Raw genomic sequence first — 23,123 nt, forward strand, 5'->3', positions numbered from 1 at the left:
AGCAAACAGGAATAGTATAGAATCAGACTATAGAATCATTCTTTGGCGTCAAAGATGATCAAAACATAGAACCAGAAGAAGACAACAAAGTCAAAACTCCTGCATCAAAAGCCTCCAAGAAAAATATGAATTGGCCACAGACCATGGAACTCAAGAAGGATTTTGAAAATCAAGTAAGAGAAGTAGAAGAAAAATTAGGGAGAGAAATGAGAGTGATGAAAGAAAATCATAAAAAACAAGTTAACAGCTTGCTAAAGAAAACCCAAAAAAATACTGAAGAAAATAACACCTTAAAGAACAGACTAACTCAAATTGCAAAAAAGGTCCAAAACCCAATGGGGAGAAGAATGCCTTAAAAAGTCAAATTGGCCAGATGGAAAAGGAAGTTCAAAAGCTCACTGAAGAAAATAATTCCTTCAAAATTAAGACTGGAGCAAATGGAAGCCAATGACTTTGTGAGAAATCAACAGACTATAAAACAGATCCAAAATAATGAAAACATAGAAGGCAATGTGAAATATCTCACTGGAAAAACCACTGACCTGGAAAATAGATCCAAGAGAGATAATTTTAAAATTATTCAACTACCTGAAAGCCATGCTTTCACCTGAGGTATCAAGTGGGTCAGGTAAGTGCTACACACCCAAAAAGTGTAAAGATATTCTCAAGTTCACACACATAACAAATTGCAATAAGTTCTTGACACTATTCAAGCATAGACTTTCCCCCCTTTCACCTGATCTGTTACAGGTTTTTCTGACTCTCATTTTGTCATTATAGCTTGTTTCGGACTGTAGATTCCGATTCAAAGGTTTTCTTACCATCAACTGCTCTGATTAGGTATATGGACATGCCCTCTACTTCAAGTACTTCTCAGACTTTCTGTTTAAAATGTGGCATCTACTTCATCCTCAATTTGAATGAGCTCACTTTCCTTTTGACCTTTTTTTGTATCCTCTTCCTGTCCCAGCTATGGACCACACTGGACTGAAATGGAGTCATTGTACTATAATCACAAAATCTCCATCAGAAGTAGAGGGGAGGACCCAAATTCAAGTCCACTTCCTTGACAGGATCAGGACACACAGAACACTGCTAGCTTTGCAATCTGACCCCTAATACACTAGGAAAGTACCATTAAATGTCTCTAAAAGTTTAATTTCAATAATGTTTTTTCTCAAGAGTTCAGACTGCAGTGAATCAGAGGCATTAAGTACACAGAACAAGAGTTCTTCACTTGACTTCTTATAATGATCTAGGAAGAAATTAAGTGACAAAATGTCCTAAGAAAACTCTGCAGCCGCCACTGAAGAATTATGAGCTGGTCTTCCTGCTCCTCAACAATTTTTTCGCCCTCAAAATGTATTATGGCACAGTGTGAAGAGCAATGGACTTACAATGAGAAGGCCCAAGTTAAAATTCCAGCCCTGACGTGGCCTATGTCACACTTAAATCACTTAACCTCAGTTTCCTGAACTGAAAAATGAGGAGCTTGGACTAGATGATCTCTAAAACAGCTTTCCAGATCTAAATCTATAATCCCATGATACTATGAGAAGACAATGGGAAAGCAGGTATTAATAGAACCTTTAAATTTTACAAATATTCTTATGACTATAAAACTGAAATTCTAATAAGAAACATTTTTATATCAAACATATCTACATCAATACATATGGTTTCTGAATTTAGGCCCTCTGTTCATACCTACTTATGTATCAAAACACTAGATTTTCCACATTTAGTTTATTTATCGAAATTCATGACTTTAATGTTTTATCTTCAAGAACACAACTTTCTACAAAAAGAGTGAATAAAGCTAACCTTTCAAAGTCACCTTTTCTTGTAAACTTTGACAACCTATATACAGCCCAGTTGTTAAGCTGCTTAGAGGTCATTCCTCTTCCATTATCAATCACTGCAACTGCAGGTTTTCCTTGTGATTCATCGAAAAGCTATGAAGAAAAAATATGTTCAAAAAGAATTATGATTACATGGGAAATTAAATCTCAAACAAATAAAATAAAGTCTAGACAATGATCTTACCAATTTGATGTGAATACTTCGAATACCAGTATTACGTGATGTAGCAGAAAGTGAGTTGTCAATCAATTCCGCAAGGGCAAATGCTAGAAAATATTAAGAAGACATTATAAGATCATTTTTCAAATTTCAACGTTTTTAAACAGAGTCCCAATAACTCCAGAAAACATGAAATGAGAACTTTTAGCTTTTAACCATAAAGCTTTAAAAGGAAATCTGGGGCAGATTCAATGTTGTAATTTCAATTATCTCCTTGCGCATTAACCCCCCAATAAATGTGCTAAGGGATACTCAAGACACTTTAAATTCGGGCTTAGTTTTTTTTCTTTCTTAGAAATATAAATTCTGGAAGGCATCCTTTTTTGCAACTAAGTAGATGCCTGAGGCTAAGGATTTGGTGGGGTTTTTTGCTTTTGTTGCAGGTTCCTTTCTTAGATTTTTGTCTTGTATAAATTTATAGCTATCTCTTCTAACATAGTTCATTCTACTCTGTAGCTACGCTTTATAATTATATAGGCTGGTGAACAACTGAAGGCAGTCGTAGTGTCTCCCACACCCCGTACACCACCATCATCCCTTTGTATTAGATTTTTAAAAGTCCAAAGGAAACTACCAGCTAGCCCTATCTCCCCACATCTGGTATCTCTTAGGTTAAATCTTTAACCCAATCTCAGACTCTACATTCATCCACATTGAATTTGTCTTACTTTGCTTAAGTTTAATATCCTAGAAACCTAGCTAATCCGTATTTACAAGGATCCAGACTATAATGCATCATGTTAGCTATCACTCCCAAGTTTGTATCACCTGCAAATTTGAGAGACGTGATTTTTTTCTTTTAAATCAGATTAGATTTTATTGATGCTTCTTTACATCACTATTAATTCCCATTGACTCCACAACAGCACTCTATACCAGTCTGGCAAAGGAGTCCATGGGACAAAAGGTTAAAAACACTCAATTTAGACCAGCATCTTACATCACATACTACCAAAAAAGAAAACCCTAAAAATAGATAAAATTTTTAAATATCACACCATTAAAAATTTAGAAGAGAATAGGGGCAGTTAGGTGGTGCAGTGAGTAAAGCGCCAGCCTAGGAGACAAAAGGACCTGAGTTCGGTTCCAGCCTCAGACATTTAACACACACACACACACACACACACACAAACTAGCCGTGTAACCTTGGGCAAGTTACTTAACCCCAACTGCCCTCCAAAAGGCAAAAAAAAAAAAAAAAAAATTGGAAGAGAATCATATCAAATACCTTTCATTGGTATCACAAGGGATGAATTCATAACCAAACCAGGGATTAAATTAGAAAAGAAAATGGGTAATTCTAATTACATGAAATTAAAAGATCTTTACATGAACAAAAGGGAAGTATTTGACTAAGGGGGAAAACAACCAAAAAAGTTCATATCAATTATCTCGAAAAATGGTTTAAGATCCAAGATAAACAGGCAACTAATAAAAATATCAAAGTTCAAAAGTCATTCCTCAATAGATAAGTGACTCAAAAGAGATAAAAAATAATGGGAATAATAAATGTTAGACTGGCACGTTAATACAATATTGATGGAAATTATTCTGGAATGCATTGGAAACTAAGTAAAAAGACTGATCAAATGTCTACACTCTTTCACCCAGAAGTTCTACTGCTAGGGAAATGCCCCTCCTCAAAGGTGTCAATGAAGCCTGATTTACCATAATATTTATAACAGTACTTTTTTGCTGAAGCAAAAAATAGTACACAAATTAGTACATTGAGGAATGGCTAAATAAGCTGTGGTACACAGATATAATGGATATTACTATACCATAAGAAACAACAAATAAGTGTGGAGAAGCAGAGAAAACACAAGAAACTGATGGAAAGTAAACAAAGTAAGCAAGAAAACAATATATACAATGACAACAATGTAAATGGAAACAAAAAAAATGGAACGTTAATGCCATGAAATTAATGAACATATTTAGCCCCAAAGAAGAAATAGGAGAAGGTACCTCAACCCAATTCTTTGCATTAGTGTGTAACTATAGGTGTAGAATACTGCAAATAATGCTAGACTTTTTAAATACGCTGGTTAGTTTTGCCAAAAATTCTTTTCCCCTCGTAAGCATAGGGGATTAATTTTCTGGGAAGGAGAGGGAAGAAAGATACATTGGGAAATATAAGTGATGTAACAACAAAAGACATCAAAAATTTATTTTATAAACATACAAAGTCGGGGGCGGCTAGGTGGTGCAGTGAATAGAGCACCGGCCCTGGAGTCAGGAGAACCTGAGTTCAAATCTGGTCTCAGACACAACACAAAAACTAGCCATGTGACCTCAGGCAAGTCACTTAACCCCAACTGCCTTCCAAAAAGCAAAATAAATAAATATATGTACGAAGTTGAAAATAAAGTCAATGGGAATAAATGTCAACTCTTTAACTTGGGTTTTAAAACATCAACTTTTTAAGTATGTGTGATAGTAATGGCAATTAAAGATTCCCCTGTATTGGGCTTGGTTTTCAAATTGATTGTATTAAAACCCAGAGCTTGTTAATCCCACCTGTGGGATGGACTTAATTAAGGTATAGCCTAGGGGTGGAGAAGTATTTGGAACAGAGACTTTGTAATTGATTGAATGATTGGAAAGTCCTGGGGTGGGGTAGGCCTTGGAGATTATTTAATCACACTTAGTAAATGCTGTATCTTGAATGATGTCATGTTTTGATCTTCTCTGTTCTGGGTTTGTTACTGAATAAAATAGAGAGCACCTATGCTGGTATTTCGAACCTGGGAAGTTGCCTTTCCTTGGCATTACATTACAGTATGAGAGGGAAAATAGCTAAGAAGCAATTAAACTCAACAGCATCTGAAGATTTTAGTACACTACAACTTCTATATAACTAAAAGAGTGATATGGTAATTAAGAAAGTTGATGCAATCTTCCCTGTGCTTTTCCTGAGTTTTTCAGGACCCAGAACCTGGTCAGATCATATCTGGAGCACTGTGCTCAATCAGGAAGGGAACTGATAAGCTAGAGAGAACCTAAAAGAGGGCTATCAGAATAGTCAAGTAAAGGGTCTTAAATTCATACCACATGAGGAACAACTGAAGGAACTAGGGATGATATTTAGCCTAGAAAAGAGATATTTTAGAAGAAGAAATCACAAATTGCAAGAGAAGTTTTAAAAGTTACATGTTGAATTTATTATATATATATTTAAGAAAGAAAACCAGGTTCTAAATAACAGAAATTTGCTATTTCATATGCAATCCTCTCATTTTCTTCTACAATATAAACAGAAATGTTCATTTTCATTTGGTATTTAAGTTCAGAATAAAAATAAAATTAGATTTTTAAAGAGAGGGCACAGAAAGGACATCATGCCTGTCTTCAACCTGCTGAAAAGCTGAATAAATTATTAAAATAATGAACATTATAATTCAATTAAAATTATGAAAATAGGAATTTGAAGAAGCGTAAAGCAATGAAAGCATACTCATAATGGCCAAATGTTGTAAGAAGATGAAGAAATATATGCACAAATACAGAAATGAAATAGGCAAGAAGACAAATAATAAATGTCTTCTGCTGAAATTTTTTTTTAAAGATAATTTAAGTGTAGGAGCGGCTAGGTGGCACAGTGAACAGAGCACTGGCCCTGGAGTCAGGAGGACCTGAGTTTACATCCAGCCTCAGACACTTAACACTTACTAGCCATGTGACCTTGCATAAGTCACTTAACCCCAATTGCCCTGCCTTATCCCCTCAAAAAAAAAAAAAAGAAAATAATTTAAGTGTAAATCATAATACAGTTGAGTACATTAATTTTTTTTAAGTAAAATTAGATGGAAAGATAATTTGTAGAGACCAAAGGCGAGGCAACAGATGGGACTCAAGTTGTTGGAAAGAGAAAGGCAGAAGTAAACAAAGAGAATCCTATGAGGAACGAACTGGAATACTTACGTAAGGGATTTTGTCCTTCACTGGCATAATATTCATACATGCCACTTTTAACCAATGTGTCATAATGTGGTAAGAAGTCAATTCGCTCCTTTGTTGCAGAAAGCAATAACTGATTGACTGACCGAAGTAAGTATAGAGTGACCCCATCTTGAACATTTTCATCTATAACCAAGAAGAAAAATCTGAAATGCACAGCTAGCATTTACAAAAAACTTGTTAAAATTGAACTAACACTTTTCAACTATGAAATGTCTTCAAAAGTAACACAAAAAAGACTTTAATATACAATCAAGAGTTTAATGCCACATTTTAATTATCTATAAAAGACAAAAATTAAGCTTTAAACTACTTTATTATTATTCTATTATTATAATTATTATTATCCAACGAACATAACTACCTAAGATGTACAAAATATTGTTGATACATGTTAGGGTCTTACTACTTTGGTGCCAAATTAATTACATTAATTTTTAAATTCTAGCTTTTTAGAAACATTACAAAAACATGGGATAAAGTAAAATCTGGAGGCAAAGGCAATGTTCAAATCATAAAAGCCAAACCACTACATATTTATCACTATGTAATGCATAATTTTATTGCTTTTCATGTATTTTAACAAGGATGAAGAACATTACTTACTGAAGTTATCATCAGTAATTTCTTTTCTATTTGTTGTTGTGATAACAAATTTCTCTCCTGATGAAATTCCAAGTGCCTAGCAAAAAGGGAAAACAAGCCACTGTTTAATATATAGTAAACGATAAATTTAAATTCATGGAAGAATAGAGGATTGAACAATTACTATATTTACGGTGACCTCAATTCATTTATAAAAGCAATATTACTTATTATACAAAGTGAGCTTTTGTAAAAAATAATGAGAGATCTATGTTTTGTGTGTCTCGGTGACTATTAAGTTATGAGGTCTTGCAAGGCCTTCAGAATTAAGTATTCAGCAACAATTAGCATTTGAAGTAGCCTTTCTCTGAAAGACAGTCAACTTTATGTCAATAAGCTAGAAGTAATATGTAATATTTATGTAATAAACAAGAGGTTTGTATTATTACTTCAAGTCAGCTAAAAGGAGTGACAATTATTTAAATACTAAATTTTATTTTAACAGGAAACACTGCAAAGAAAGCCTTTCATGTGCTAAAAGAAGCTTACAGGGATTAGTAATTTTTAGCTCAAGAATTTCTGACTAGTGTAAAAATCAAGTCCAACAAAAGGGGTAAGGGGGGTTTGAAGTCTAAAGACTTCTAAGTTCAAATCCAAACTATACTATTTATTTGCCTACATGGCTCTGGAATAGTCACTTATATTCTTTGGACCACTATGTTCATCTCTAAAATATGGGGGTTGGACTAAAAATGATCTCTAAATTCCGTTCCAGCTCTAAATATATTAACATGGAAAATCTCTAATGTAGATGTATTTATGATGATATACAAATGACAAAATACAAAATAGTCCTCTGTCTTAGAACATTTGAAAATGTTGATAACTATTCCAAGATTTGATTCAAATCATGTGGAAATGAATTAAATTTGAAAAACCTATTCTGAAACAAAAACTTGAACAGAACTTGAGAAGTTTATTACACAAATTTTTAACAATAAATAGAAATCTCAAAGACAGAATAGACTTAAGGTTTGTTGTCTTTCAAAGGAAGCAGAACAAAATCAACACATTTCAGTAGAAAACAGTAACAAATTAGGAAACATGTAATTTCTAATGTTACCCATAAACAAAGTATGACATAAAAACTTCAATATGTCATTATCCCCCTTAAAGCCAAGAAACTGTTCATGTCAAAATACAGTACAATGTCATCTTTCTATGGGGCCGGTAGGTGGTGCAGTGAATACAGCACTGGCCCTGGAGTCCGGAGGACCTGAGGTCAAATCCAGCCTTAGACACTTAACACTTACTAGCCATGTGATTTTGGGCAAGTCACTTAACCCCAACTGCCCTGCCTTCTCTCTCCCCCCCCCCCAAAAAAAAAGCAAAAATTAAAAAAAAATTTAATTTCATTTAAACAATCATGTCTAAAATTCAAAAATTCTTGCTACCTAGCTCAGCCACCCTATTCAATCAAATTTAGCTATGGAGTTCTTGCCTATTAACAAAAATCAAGGTTATATACAAAGTAAAAATGATCTGCTCTGATTTGATATATTAAAAAAAAACACGCTGTAAGTTCTAAAGACAATTACAGAAGGAGTCCCAATAACAACAATATCCTGGAAGACATAAACAGAATTACTAGCCATTTCTATATCATTGGTACACGCACTACAGGCATTTTCTCTATCCTCCTACTGAAACCCTAGACTGGCCCTGGACTCAGTTTTATACCTTATCTTGCCCCGAACCAGGCTTTCATATCACTTTCCAGTCTTTTTCAAACCTGTTGCCATGCATGCTCTTCCCACACTGATACTTTCTGCTTTCTAGCTCTGTTATTATTGTATTCTAGCCATTAGAATATAAGCTCCTAGAAGGCCTGGAATTCTCTTGCTTGCTTGTTCCAGAGCTTAAACACAGTTCTACCAAATAGCAAGGATTTAATAAATGCTTCATCATTCATTTCTAAGGTGACTACATTAAAAAGGAAATGTTCATTTAGAAGTTTAAGTTCTGAAATGTCCACTAGTTTTGAGTTTTAAACATGTTAAATTGTACTATGAAGTTGAAGATAGTGCTGATGAAGATCATCTGAATGCTGGTATGGTTGAACACACAAATTTAAGCCAATTTGCAACAAATAGTCCTATCTTACTAAAATATTTCAAGGATCAGTGATTTTTAGTACTGAGAGTATACACCTTCTGTCAAGGAAGATCAAGAACAGTCCCACTGCCTTATTAACAGTTCAAGGAGTTCTTGTAAGCAAAAATGAAAATATCCTAGTGGCCAACCTGCAATTGACATGCAAAATGCTCTGTAGCCCAAGACATCTAACCTGATGGATAACTAAACTATAAAACCTAACCTACGTTCAAACAAAGCTAGAGACCTGTATAAGCCTTAACCTTAGGCCTGCCGACATCAGACTTACATATTAAACTTTTTTCAGAATACTAGAGAACCTGACAAAGTTTCAGTTTCACTGGTGTTATTTTTGGGAACAGGCACCTGCATGCTACAATTTAGTGAAGGTTGAACAAATTATGATAAAATAATGAACTTTAACTTCAACATACCACAAGTCATATTAATTATGTCCCTATTTAATAAACTCCAGTTGCTATCTATTCCCTCCAGGATCAAATATATAATCCTTTATTTGGTTTTTAAAGTCCTTCATAATCTGGACCCTTCCTACCTTTCAAGTCATCTTATATTATACTCTGTTGACACCCCATCCCCATATATTTACTATATGATCAATTGGCACTGGCCTCCTTACTATTCCTCACAGAAGACACTTCATCTCTAAGGCATTTTCACTCACTCTTTCCTATGCTTGGTATCCTGTCCCTCCTCATTGCTGCCTCTTGGCTTCCTTGAAGTCTCAACTAAAACCCCTCCTATTCACAAAAAGCCTTTCCTGATTCCCCCTTGAGTCAATTATTTCCCAGCTAAATTATCTCCAATTTACCCTGTCCATATACTTAACAGTATTTTATAGTTCCTCAAGGTCAATGAGCTGTTTTTGCCTGCCTTTATGTCCTCAGAGGTTAGCATAGCTCCTGGCATTGAGCAGGTGTTAATAAGCACTCGATGTAAAAGTTCACTGAACAGCTAATTTTTTACAAAAGTCTTCACAAAAACTAACATCACTTATACAGACACAGGTAGTATATATATACCAATCAAAATGAACAAAAAGCTAGAAGAATAAATTATATTTAAAGTAACTAGAGAACTAAGACACATTCAGGAACTGTATGGAATAAAACTGAAAAAAATTCTTTGCAAAAATAAAGATAGACCTAAATAGAGTAATATTCACTATTCCATGAGTAGGCTGAACCAATATAATAAAAATGACAATACTACCTAATTTACTTATTTATGCCATACCTAAAAAAATAATAATAAAATTAATCTGGAGAAACAAAAGGTCAAAAACCTCAAGGGAGATAATGAAAAAAAGTAAAAATGAAGGAGGTGTAACAGTAATAGGTCTCAAATATACTACAAAGAGTAATCATCAAAATGATTTGTTACTAGTGAAGAAATAGGGAGGTCTCAGTGGAACAAATTAGGTACACAACATATAGAAGAAAATAAACACAGTCCCTAAACTATAACTCACTATTTGACAAAAACTGCTGGGAAAACTGGCAAGCAGTTGTGACAAAAATGAAATACAGATCAATATCTCACCCTGGATAGTAAAATAAGCTCTAAATCAGTACATGGCTTAGATATGAAGAGTGACATCATTTATAAATTAGAGGATCAAGAAAGAAATTACCTTTCAGATCTATAAAGGACAAATTCCTGATCAAACAAGGAATAAAGAGGATTATAAAAGATAAAATGGACAATTCTGATTATATAAAATAAAAAAGATTTTAAGCACAAATCTAATGCAACTAAAAGAGATTCTGAAGGGGAAAAAACTCTGTAGCAAGTTTTTCAGATTAATGTCTCTTTTCCAAGATAAAGACCTGACAAATTTATAAGAATAAGAGCCATTCCCCAACTGATAAATGGTCAAAGGATAGGACAAGCAATTCTCAAGGAAAGAAATCCAAGTAATCAATATTCAAGCAACTAAATCACTAAAACCGAGAGAAATGAAAATTAAACCAACTAAAGTTCTACCTCATACTGATCAAACTGGCAAAGATGACAAAAATGAAGTTGGATGGGCTGATGGAAACTAATTGTACTCTTTATTATGGTAAAGACTAGCATGGTGAATATAACATAAGACACTTTTTTCATTCCTCCTTCCTTTCTATTTCTTCTGACTAGATTTACTACATTCACTCCAAGTAAATACATTATTAATGAGCCCTTATAGGGTGACTACTATTCCTATATTTTCAACTAAGATCCAAAAATTTAAATTTCATTTTCAGATACCATCCTCCCACTAAATAATCATTTAAAACTTTGTCTTCAATAGTCAACAGCAAAAAAAAAAAAATACCTTTGTTACTAAATGGAAAAAAAAACAACTACAGAAGCAGAGATGAGCCCTGACCTATATAAGTCAGAAGACAGGTTTGAAGAATCTTACATAAACCAGGAAAGGAAGAACACGGAGGCTAGGGTCGCTGAATCATACAATAGACAAAGAGGCAAGTAAGATGTAAGAAGTATGGAAAGGTAGGAAGTTTCATGTAATTAAGGTCTTAAAAGTCAAGCAGAGGATTTTATATTTGATCCTAGCAACAATAAAACAAGTCACTGTAGTTTACTGACTACAGATGTTTTGATATATGGTCAAAATTATATTTTAGGAAAATCCCTTTTGCGGAGTGCAGAATGGGGTGGAAATGAGGCAGAGAGGCCAACCAGAAGACTACTGTTGCCTATTCTGTAGGAGTAAGATGATAAAAGAGGCCTGCATCAGGGTAGTAGCAGTACCTGAGGAGATAAGAGTGGCATATTTGAGAAATGTTAGGAAGGTAGAATCTACTAGACTTGCCAACAGATTTGAAAGGGGGACTGGGATTTGAGAGACAGTGAGGAGTCAAGGATGACAGCTAGTTTGCAAATCTGGATGAATGGTAGGATGGTGGTGCCCGTGACACTAACAGAAAAGTTAGATAGACAGGAAGGTTTGGGGACAAATGAGTTTAGTTTTAGATTTGTTAATTTCAAAATGTTTATGCAATGTCCAGTTTGAAATGTCCAACAAGCTATTAAAGACACAATAATGATAGTCAGGAAAAAAATTAAAACTAGATAAGCAGAACTGAGAATGGGCAAAGATGATAGCTGAAACCATGACAGTTAATGAGATCATCAAGTGACCTAGTAAAGAGAGTAAAGAAGAGGGCACAAGCCAGAAGATTCTGCAAACAAGACAGGTAGTAGAACCAGAGGAGCAGTGTTACAAACACCTAAAGAAAGCATCCAAGTGAAGAGGGTGATTCAGTGTCAAAAGCTGTGGAGATGTGAAGAAGGATTAAGGACTAAGGGGGGAAAAAACCAAAATTTTCCAATTAAGATATCATTAGTAACTTTGGAGGTAATAATCTTAGTTGAGTCATGAGTGGGAAGCCAGACCTCAAAGAGGTAAGAGTGAGAAGAAAGAAATGGACTGACTGTAAACAGTCTTTTCAAGGAATTTAACCATAAAAGTGGAGGAGAGATTTAGGACCAATAACTATCAAGGAAACAGGCATACTTGTAGACAACAGGAAAGCAGCCAGGAGACAGGGAGAACTTGAAGATTTGTGAGAAAGTAGAGATGATAAAAAGTGGAAAAGATAACATGAAACAGGACCATTCATGCATATGGAGAGATCTGCACTGATTAACTGGCATCTCAACTAAATGGAGTACAGTGTCCCTGAAAAGGCAGACAGAGGTACACTTCAAGTGCAAAGCGCAGAAGCATTTATTGCATGAGTACAGAACACAGCAGGGAGAACAGAAGAACCCAGTCTAGGGCTTCTCTAAAGATCGGGGTTTTACAGGGTGGTTTATATGGTTTCACAACAAAAGGAGACAGGAAAATAGGAAGAATACAGAGCACTCAGAATCACTGGATATTTGTGCACACTCTTTTGGGGGCTGGTATGAACTAGTATGAGCCAGCCCTGTGGTTGCTGGCACAACAGAAGTGTTCAGGGTTCACCACAGTGGACACCACAAAGGATCACTGGTATCTGAAACTCAAGCAACACTCATTCTGCCTCCTGAAGAGGAGGCCAACATGTCTGGAGAACTGGCACTGAGCACCCTCCTCTCTCACCCCTTTTTTTTTTTTCTAATTAAATTTTATGTTTATTTTTAGTTTACATCATTCATTCCACAAGATTTTGAGTTACAAATTTTCTCCCACCACCCCAAAACAGTGATCCCACTGAATACCTCCTCCCCCATAACCCCTCTGACTTTCCAGTAGGGCAAGATGAATCTCTATGCCCCAGTGCCTATATATATTATTTCCCAGTTGCATGTTAAAAAAATATATATATATATATATAAATTTTTTAAACATTTGATTTTAAAACTTTGAATTCCAGATTTTTTCCCTTCCTCCCTCCTCCTCACCCACCCTTACTGGGAAGATAAGCAATTCAATACAGGTTGTACATGTGAAGCTACACAAAACATTTCCACAGTGGATATATTGAGAAAGACTGACTATATTTCCCTCCATCCTATCCCACCCCCCACTTGTTCTGTTCTCTACTTTGATCCTGTCCCTTTTCAAAAGTGGGTGCTTCCAACTTCCCTCCCCCCTAACCTGCCTTCCCTTCCATCATCCCCCTTCTCATCCCCTTCCCCCCTACTCTTATGTAGGGTGAATACCCTATTTAGTGTGTATTTCATTCCCCTCTAAGCCAAATTCAATGAGAGTAAGGCTGACTCATTCCCTTTTGCCTTCCTGTTCTTCCCCTCCATTGTAAGTTTTCCCTTACCTCTTCTATGTGAGATAATTTACCCCATTCTGTCTCTCCCCATCTCCCCTCATTATATTCCTCTCTCACCTCTCAATTTTACCTTTTAAGTATCTGTCTATGTATACCTGTACACATATACACCCACACTCACATATTTATACATGCGCCCATATACCCTCCTATACAGACATATGTATGTATACTTACATTTATATTATATTATTTATTTTATATTTATATATTTATTCATATATAAATTTTTATATATAATTATTTATATATTATATACTTATATTTATGTTATATTATATATTTTATACTTATATATTATAATATAATTTATATTATATTATAAATGTATACACATTTATATTCCCTTCAACTATTCTCATACTGAGAAAAGTTTCATAAGTTACAATTATCATTTTTCCATGAAGGAATGTAAATAGTTCAACTTGGATAAGTTCCTTATTATTTCTTTTCCCTGTTTACCTTCACCTTTTTGTTTTCTATAAAGAGAGATGAAGAAACAGAATGAAAAGTATATAAGAGGGGCAACTAGGTGGCACAGTGAATAGAGCTCAGGCCCTGGAGTCAGGAGGATATGAGTTCAAATCTAGCCTCAGACACTTAACACAAAACTATCCGTATGACCTTGGGCAAGTCAATTAACCCCAACTGCCCTACCTTCCCCCCTCCAAAAAAAAAAGTATATAAGAATTGAAGGAAATAAACAATAAATGATCATTATAGTAAAAGTGAATGAGATGAACTTACCCATAAAATATATGGCAGAACGGATTAGAAAGCAGACTACAATGATGTGCTTTTACACACTTGAAACAGTTAAAATAAGCGGCTAAAGCAAAATCTATTATTCTACAGCGACAGTAAATGCTCAGGAACTCCCATCAATCCAATTATCAACCATATTGCAAAAGTTCAATGATGAAGTATGCTAACCACCTCCTGCAAGAGAGATTATGAACTCAGGATGCAGAATGACCATTTCTGGACATGGGCAATGTGAAAATTTGTTTTGCCTGATTATGCATACGTGTTAAGAATTTTGTTTTGTTTTTCTAGTAAGTAGAGATGGTGGTGAAAAAAGAAAATGAATGCTTGTTAACTAACAATCTGAAAAAGAGAACTCGCATTGAGAAAAAATTTAAGAATTGTGTCCAGTGCCATGATTCTCAAAGACAAATAATGAAGCATGCTACCTACCTCCAGGAGAAAAAAGATAATAGATTCAAAGTGCAGAACATGCATATTTTTGGACACTGTCCATATAAGAATTTGTTGCATTTGACTATAAATATCTGTTACAAGGGATTATCTTTTTTTTCGATGGGGGAAGAGGGAAGGGAGAAGGGAGGGAATCAGGAAGAGGTGAGATAGAGGAAGCTAGAAATAAGGAAAAAAAAGAGAAGCATTGCCAGAAATGAATAAAAAGAAGAATGGATAAGGAAGACAGTTTTGAAAGTTACATGTTAAATTATATACTTAAAAGGAAAACAAAGTTGTATATAATAAAAGATTTATAATTTCAGGTACAATCCTTTTTTCTATTCTATCTATGGAAATGCTCATTTTATTTCTTAAGACCACGATAAAAATAAAGGAAAAGTTAAAAAGAAAAAAGAAAAAGAGGAAGTTGAGAGAAAAACAAGCATTAAGAAACCTTGATGGGAAAGGCAAATAAGCAAAGTTATCTCAAGAGAATTTAAAGATGAAACTAAAAAGAGAATATATATATATATACATACATATACACACACACACAGAAACACATACAACACACAAAAAAAATCTGAAGATTTTAATAGCTAATTCTTTTTTACCATCAATGACAATGAAACCACCACATTTGGTCTCTTGAGATCCATACTGTAATAGTTGAAGAAGTAGGAGTGGAAGAAAAAGATGGGACGACTGGTGGGACTAAAAGAGAAGTTCTTAAACCTATGGTTTATAAATTTTTTTTTAAGCAGTCGGGGTTAAGTAACTTGCTCAAGGTTACACGGCCAGGTGTTTCTGGGTGGGTGCTAAGTGTCTGAGCCCGGGATTCGATCTCCAGGTCATCCTGACACTAGAGCTGGTGCTCTTACTCGCTCTGCTACCTGGCCACCCCTGGTTTATAAATGTGTTTTACTATTTTGATAACTTTCAATATAACTGGTTCCCTTTGTAATTCTATGCATTTTATTTTATACATTAAAAAAAATTATTTTGAGCAGAGGTCCACAGGCTCCAAACTACAAATACGGTCCATGACACCAAAAAACTTAAGAATCTGCGGACTAGATGATGTACAAAAAAAATCCTTTCTGAAGTTACTAAGTGTTTTAGCTTGTTAAGGAACTGATTTTCAAGTTATCTTGAAGAGAGTAAACTAAAAAACAAATGGAAAAAATCTCAGACCTTACTGTTATATATATATATAGATATCTACATAGCTATATAGATATAGATATATATATTTTTTGCCTTTTGGAGGGCAATTGGGGTTAAGTAACTTGCCAAAGTTTACACGGCTAGTTATTTTTTGGGTGGGTATTAAGTGTCTGAGGCCGGAACCGAAATTGAGTCCTCCTGACTCTGGGGCCAGTGCTCTTACTCACTGAGCCACCTAGCCGCCCCACTGTAATTATTTTCTATTTTCTTATCTCCAAAAAGTATTTGTAAAAATCACCTACACACATGCATTAAGGTCATCCTTGAGAAATGTTTTAAAAGGGAAATTAAACTGACTGACTACATCTCTACAATTACACAACTGACTAAAAAATAATAAGAGAGTCTATTGTGCTTTTTGTTTGACCACAAAAAACAAAATTCTATAATATAGTACTTCCTTAAAGCCTCTCCTCCAAAAAGGTGCGACCCATACACATGGTGAAATCTTACAAGATTAAGGTTCCTTGAAAAATGAAACAGAAGTAATTGATGGTTCAAATAACCGTTTAATGACTCTCCTTACTAATAATACCAAGTGAGGAAGCAAACAAGTAGACATATCCTTGCCAAAGGTGTTTGCCACAGTCACTAATGATATCTGTACAGAGTCTAAATGGAACACATTTCCTAGACATGGTGAGATCCTCCAGGTGACTTGGATTGTGGATGACATGGTGCATGAGAAAAACCTCTTAAATGAAATCTACAATCACTCAGAGTCTGGCCTAACACAAATCCACCAAAAAAAGCCAAATAGATGAATGATGTCATAGTCCAGATTAGGATATGCTACTAGATGGAAACTGATGGAATGGAATATACCTTGGAAAGATTTCACACAGACAATAAGCTGCATCCAGGAACAAAAAGAATGATCTACATTGTATTTGGGAAATTACACATTACTTGTAATGATTCCCCCTCAATCTTTCTTCAGACCAAAAGAGATATCTTGTTTTAACACCAATAATAATCCAGTGATATTACACTGCTGCAAGTTACAGAATACTACAGTTTCTGAACCATTAAATCTTGAGGGTTACTTCACGAACAACAGAAATAAATACTGTGTGTAGGCAGGCTACAACACATTACGGGCAAAGAAATGCACAACAGAAACACTTAAAAGAATGCTGCAGAAATGGATGATAATAAAAAAAGGTGCCAGGCACATGCCAAGAAGAAAAATAACCCGTGGACAATGCTCCATTAGTGTTTAGCCAACATCAAGCATATCAGAGGAGAGCTCTTAGCAGAAGACTGACAGGTTATAGACAAGAGTCATATCAATGAAGACCACAGGTTATCAAGTATCACAGATTTTCTAGAAGTTAGTCAAGATGAAAAAAATTGTTCATTTATCAGTGGGTTTTCAGAAAAATAGTAAGGTAAGAAGCTTTAGCCAAAACAAACTTCCTCTACCAGAACTTCAAAAATGGTAAGACATAATAAATCAAAACAAACTTCAACAACTGAAATAGGAGAAATAGATAGAAATTCCTAAAATTCTTCTTCTATTATTCACCAAATCCCACCTCCCTCCCCAGCCCCCCAAAAGGAGGGGTCTTATTTTTGAGTCCTTGTTCCATTACTTTCCCAAGCCACACGATGAGCTAGAGGATCTATACAACTGCTATCTGTTCCCTCCTTGCCACCCCCACTCCAGGCCCTACAATGAGGGCTGAGAGTTAAATATACCGGGCTGGGTTGCTATTGACTTGTTTGCTCTCTCCCCTCCACCTCTAGTCCCTGTGCTAAGGATTCTATGCACGGGGCTCCCTACTGCTGCCATTAAGGAGACCATGTTCACTGTCCATTCTCCCAGATGCCCCATGGACAGGTAAGTGCTCCATATGGTGGAGATTACTATCACTCACCTTTTCTGTAGACATCCCTTTAAAGTACTCCACACAGCAGCAGTTCCAGCAGCCACAATTAAGCATAAAAGGAAAAGGGGATTGAGACAGGGAGGAATCACAGGCATCCCTAAGACAGTCTCCTTGGGAGCAACTCAACTAGAATCCTCTAGGCCTCAAAAAGAGGGAAGTACACTGGGGCGGCTTGGTGTCCCAGTGAATAGAGAGCACCGGCCCTGGAGTCAGGAGGACCCGAGTTCAAATCTACCCTCAGAAACTCAACACAAAACTAGCCTTGTGACGTTGGGCAAGTCACTTAACCCCAGTTACCCTGCCTTCCCCCTGCAAAATAAATAAATAGATAAAAGAATAGTATTAAAGAAACATAATGGAAGAAACAGGAATTTTTAAAAAGTAAAAGAACTGAGAAAATAAGCAAACAAAAACTCCTAATGCAATGAGAAAATACTATGGGTTGACTTCTGGATAATGTGAGCAACAAGCTGAAGGAAATAGACATTTTCTCTAATCTCTATGACCTCACAGAAATCATATGCCAGAAATAAAGCAATTTCAGTTGTCTCCATAGTCTAGGTCACCCAAAATCCAAAAGGTTAAAAAAACACCTTGAAATGATGCTTACTGAAGCTGAACTCAATCAGCAACCCTCTTTCACCTTCTACACTACCAGAAGCAAGACCGTACTAGCAAACCCAAGGACATACCACATGGTTACAATAAAACCAACCCCTATGACCTAGTACCCAATACATCTTTCCAGAGCCCTGGTTCTAGGTTACAGAAGTTTGCTCAGGTCAAAACAGCAGCCTACGAAGGAGCAAAAACCTTCCAGGGACTGCAACCCCAATGATTTAGTGCTGCAAAGCTCTGAACTGCTAATGCTGGACCAGAGAACTGAGGAATACAGGTAGTAGAAAAGGTCACCAAGACAGGACACCATGTAAGTGCTTGAAGAGAAAAGAAGTGAGACTGTGCAGCAATCTACCAAGACTAAGGGAAAGAGTACTGCATCCAGCCAGGGTGAATTCTAAACAAAAACTCAGTTGGGGAAGAGTCCCAGACTGGTGAACCTTGCATTGCTCAGTAGGGAAAAAGACTGAGACTTTCAGATCCAGTCCTCTAGAAAACCACAATCAGAGTACAGACAGAAAAATAACTGATAGGGAAAATAAAGGGGGAAAAAAGACTGGAATTACCAAAGATTATCAGAAGAAAAAACTGCAAGATTTTGAACATAAACAGATAAAACAGGAAGAATAGTAACAACCAAAATAAACATGGCTCCAGCAGCTGAGGAGGCCCAGGCATTGAAGATGCTCTGGGTTGTGTGTAGTCTATGGAATGGTCCACTTAAGTTAGGCAAGAAGTAGCTGTAAATACCAAAGCTAAATACAACAATCTTTGGCAGGGAAGTAGCCTAGCACTTGAAAAAGTTGCAGGGTAGGGGAGTAGAGGGAATGAAGATCAGGAAAGGCTTGCTGAAGAAGGTAGAACTTGAGTGACTTCTTGAAGAGAATTCTATGAGATTGAGGTAAAAAGGGAGTACAATAAATCAAAGAGGTAAGGCCAGTGAAAAACAACAGGAGATCAAGTGCAATGTGTAAAAATAGAACAAGTCTGGCTAGATTAGAGAGGGAGGAAAAGGAAGTAAAGAATAGTATGACTGAGGAAGGCAGATCAGAGCCAATTTATGAAGGTATTTAAAAGTTAAACAGAGGATTTTATATTTTATTCTAGTGTCAATAGCTGGAGCTGAATAAGTAGAGAAGTTATATGGTCAAATCTCCACTCGTGAGAAAGAACTTGGTCAGCAATGTAGTGGAAAGAGACTTGAGAAAGATGAGCAGCTGGTAATCTGACGTGCCCACATTGTAATGTTATAAAAGTCTAAGTGAGAAGTAATAAGGGCTCTACATAAGGTGGCAGCTTTGTGAGCAGTGAAAAGGGTTCAGAAATTAAGATATGTTACAGGGATAAAAAGGGCAAGATTTGGAAACTGACTGAATTATTTGGTGTGAGGGAGAACTGATAGTGACATATTAAAACAAGCTCATGAACCACTAAAATGTGAGCTCCTAAAGGACAGGGGCTGTTCTTGCCTTTATTTTACCAGAACTTAGCATAGTGCCTGAGACATAGAAAAAACACAAAATAAATGCATATTGGTACCAAGGAAGCACAGTGGATAAAGCACTGGATTTGGGAGCTAAGACCACCTTGAGACCTGCCTCAGATACTTTCCAGTTGTGTGACCCTAGGCAAGTCATTTAACCTCTATCAACTTCAGCCTCCTCAACAGTAAAATCGGGATAATTATTAATAGCATCTCACTTTCTGGGTTGTTACAAGGATTAAATGAGATATTTATAACATGTTTGTTTAGCACAATCCCTGGCACACAGTAAATGATAATAAGAGCTTATTTCCTTCCTTTCTACCTAATAAAATGTGTGATTGTGAGGATCAAATTACCTTAAAAACCATTACATAAATAATAGCTTACTGTTGACTTCCTGACCATAAAAGAAATTAATGACGAAGATATATGATGATAACCTAAAACACTTTAAAGTGTTTTACAAAACCTTAAAAGTAAGTACCATATAAAGGCTATATTGTTGACTTCCTGACTATAAGAATAGAAAAATGATGGGAGCAGAGCCAAGAAGGCAGAGAAGCACAAACTTGGTGTGAGCTCCTGCTCCAATCACTTCTAATACATGTAAAAAAATGAATCGAAACAAACTTTACAGAGAGAAACACATCTCCTGCTGAAGGCAGCCTGGTAAGCCCAACAGGATAGGTCTATCACAGCATGCTGGGAGCCCTGTGCAGTTCCCCATGAGGCGGTTCTGGCCGGCCCCAAACAGCAGCAGCCAGAGCAGACTTCAAAGAGTTCAAGAGAATGAATCACCAGCAGCTATGGAAGTTTCCAGACTTCTCAACCCATAAATGCCAAAGACAGAGTAAAAGGTCAGTGTGGATCTCTGTTGGAAGGGGGGCAGGGAGGAGAGCACAGTCAGGCCCCTGCCCCTGGGGCAAGAAGTGGAAACCCAAATTAGAGAAGAAAAAGAAATCAAAGGAATCAAATTAGGCAAAGAAGAGCCCAAGCTATTACTCTTTGCAGATGATATGATGATATACTTAGAGAATCAAGTAAAAAACTACTTGAGACAATAAATAAATTTGGCAAAGTTGCAGGATATAAAATAAACCCACATAAATCCTCGGCATTCCTGTATATTTCTAATGAAATTCAACAGCAAGAGATAGAAAGAGAAAACCCATTTAAAGTTACTGTAGACATTATAAAATATCTGGGCATCTACCTGCCAAAACAAACCCAAGACCTATATGAACACAACTACAAAACACTTTTCACACAAATAAAGTCAGATCTAACTAATTGGAAAGACATCAATTGCTCGTGGCTGGGTTGAGCTAATATAATAAAAATGACTATTTTACCTAAATAATTTATATATTTAGTGCCATACCAATTAGTTTACCAAAAACCTATCTTATAGAGCTAGAAAAAATAGTAACAAAATTCATTTGGAAGAACAAAAGGTCCAGAATATCTAGGGAATTAATAAAAATGCTAGGGATGGTGAACAAGCTATACCAGATTTTAATCTGTACTATAAAGCAGCAGTCCTCAAAACTACTTGGTACTGGCTGAGGAATAGAGTAGTGGATCAATGGAATAGATTGGGTACACCAGACTCAGCAGTCAATGACTATAGTAATCTACTGTTTGATAAACCCTAAGACCCCAGTTTTGGGGAAAAGAACTCACTATTTGACAAAAACTGCGGGGAAAACTGGAATATAGTATGGCAAAAACTGGGCATAGACCACTATCTAACACCATAGACCAAAATCAAGTCTAAATGGGTGCATGATCTAGGTATAAAGGCTGATACTCTAAGCAATCTGGAAAAGCAAGGAATAGTTTACCTGTCAGATCTGTGGAGAGGGGAAGACTTTATGGCCAAACAAGAATTAGAGGGCATTATAAAATGCAATATGGATAATTTTGATTACATTAAATTGAAAAGCTTCTGTATAAATAAAGTCAACGTAACCAGGATCAAGAGGGAAGTGGAAAATTGGGAAAGAATTTTTATAACCTAAGTCACTGATAAAGGACTCGTTTCTAAAATATACAGAGAATTGAGTCAAATCTATAAGAATACAAGTCATTCCCCAATTGATAAATGGTCAAAGGATATGAACAGGCAGTTTACAAAGGAAGAAATTAAAGATATTTATAAGCATATGAAAAAATGTTCTAAATCACTACTGATTAGAGAAATGCAAATCAAAACAACTCTGAGGTACCGCATCTCACCAGTCAGATTGGCTAAGATGACAAAACAGGAAAATGACAAATGCTGGAGAGGATGTGGACAAATTGGAACACTAATGCATTGCTGGTGGAGTTGTGAACTGATCCAACCATTCTGGAAAGCAATCTGGAATTATGCCCAAAGGGCTATAAATAATTTCATACCCTTTGACCCAGCAATACCACTTCTAGGGTTGTATCCCAAAGAGATCACAGAAGTGGGAAAAAGACCCATATGTACAAAAATATTTATAGCAGCTCTTCTTGTGGTAGCAAAGAATTGGAAATTAAGGAGGTGCCCATCAATTGGGGAATGGCTAAACAAGTTGTGACATATGCATGTTATGGAATACTATTGTGCAATAAGAAACAAGTTGCAGATGGATTTCATATTTACCTGGAGAGGATTATACGAACTGATGCTGAGTGAGAAGAGTAGAGCCAGGAGGAATTTGTACACAATTACAGACACAATGTATGTGTGATGACCAACTTTGATAAACTGGACTCTTCTCAGCAATCCAGAGACATAAGTTAACCCCAAAAGACACATGATGGAGAGATGTTTACATCCAGAGAAAGAAGTGAGATTGAACCCAGACTGAAGCAAACTACCTGCCCTTTATCATTTTCTTGTTTGGTTTTGTTTCCTCTTTCCCATTCTCCATTCTATCTGTTACAATTTTTCTTTATAACCTGACTAATGCTTAATGTGAAAGTATTTGCAGATACTATAATTGACTGTGTGCTGCCATGGGGGTTGGGGGAGAGAAAATTTGAATCTCAAAGAATTGGCTAATTAATCTTGTAAACTAAAAGCAAACAAATTAATAAAGACTCTTCCCCCCCCCCCAAAAAAAGAAGTGGAAGCCCAGAAGCTGTAGT

The 23,123-nt window shown here is 35.9% G+C and overlaps 1 protein-coding gene across 1 annotated transcript in view; it reads right to left on the minus strand.

Annotated features, from left to right (window-relative positions):
* The window catches only part of SMCHD1 (structural maintenance of chromosomes flexible hinge domain containing 1), a 194,946-nt gene that overhangs the window by 163,310 nt on the left and 8,513 nt on the right, over positions 1–23,123 (minus strand). The window contains exons 2-5 of the mRNA XM_069099718.1: positions 6,649–6,724; positions 6,007–6,168; positions 2,047–2,129; positions 1,825–1,955 (exon numbers count right to left, since the gene is read on the minus strand). Of these exons, the coding sequence (XP_068955819.1) occupies positions 1,825–1,955; positions 2,047–2,129; positions 6,007–6,168; positions 6,649–6,724 (452 nt within the window). The remainder of the gene's footprint in view (positions 1–1,824; positions 1,956–2,046; positions 2,130–6,006; positions 6,169–6,648; positions 6,725–23,123) is intronic.

Source organism: Petaurus breviceps, unplaced genomic scaffold, assembly GCF_028583685.1.
Source record: "Petaurus breviceps papuanus isolate PSGF00001 unplaced genomic scaffold, PetGlider_PUasm1.0 38, whole genome shotgun sequence".
NCBI lineage: Eukaryota > Metazoa > Chordata > Mammalia > Diprotodontia > Petauridae > Petaurus > Petaurus breviceps.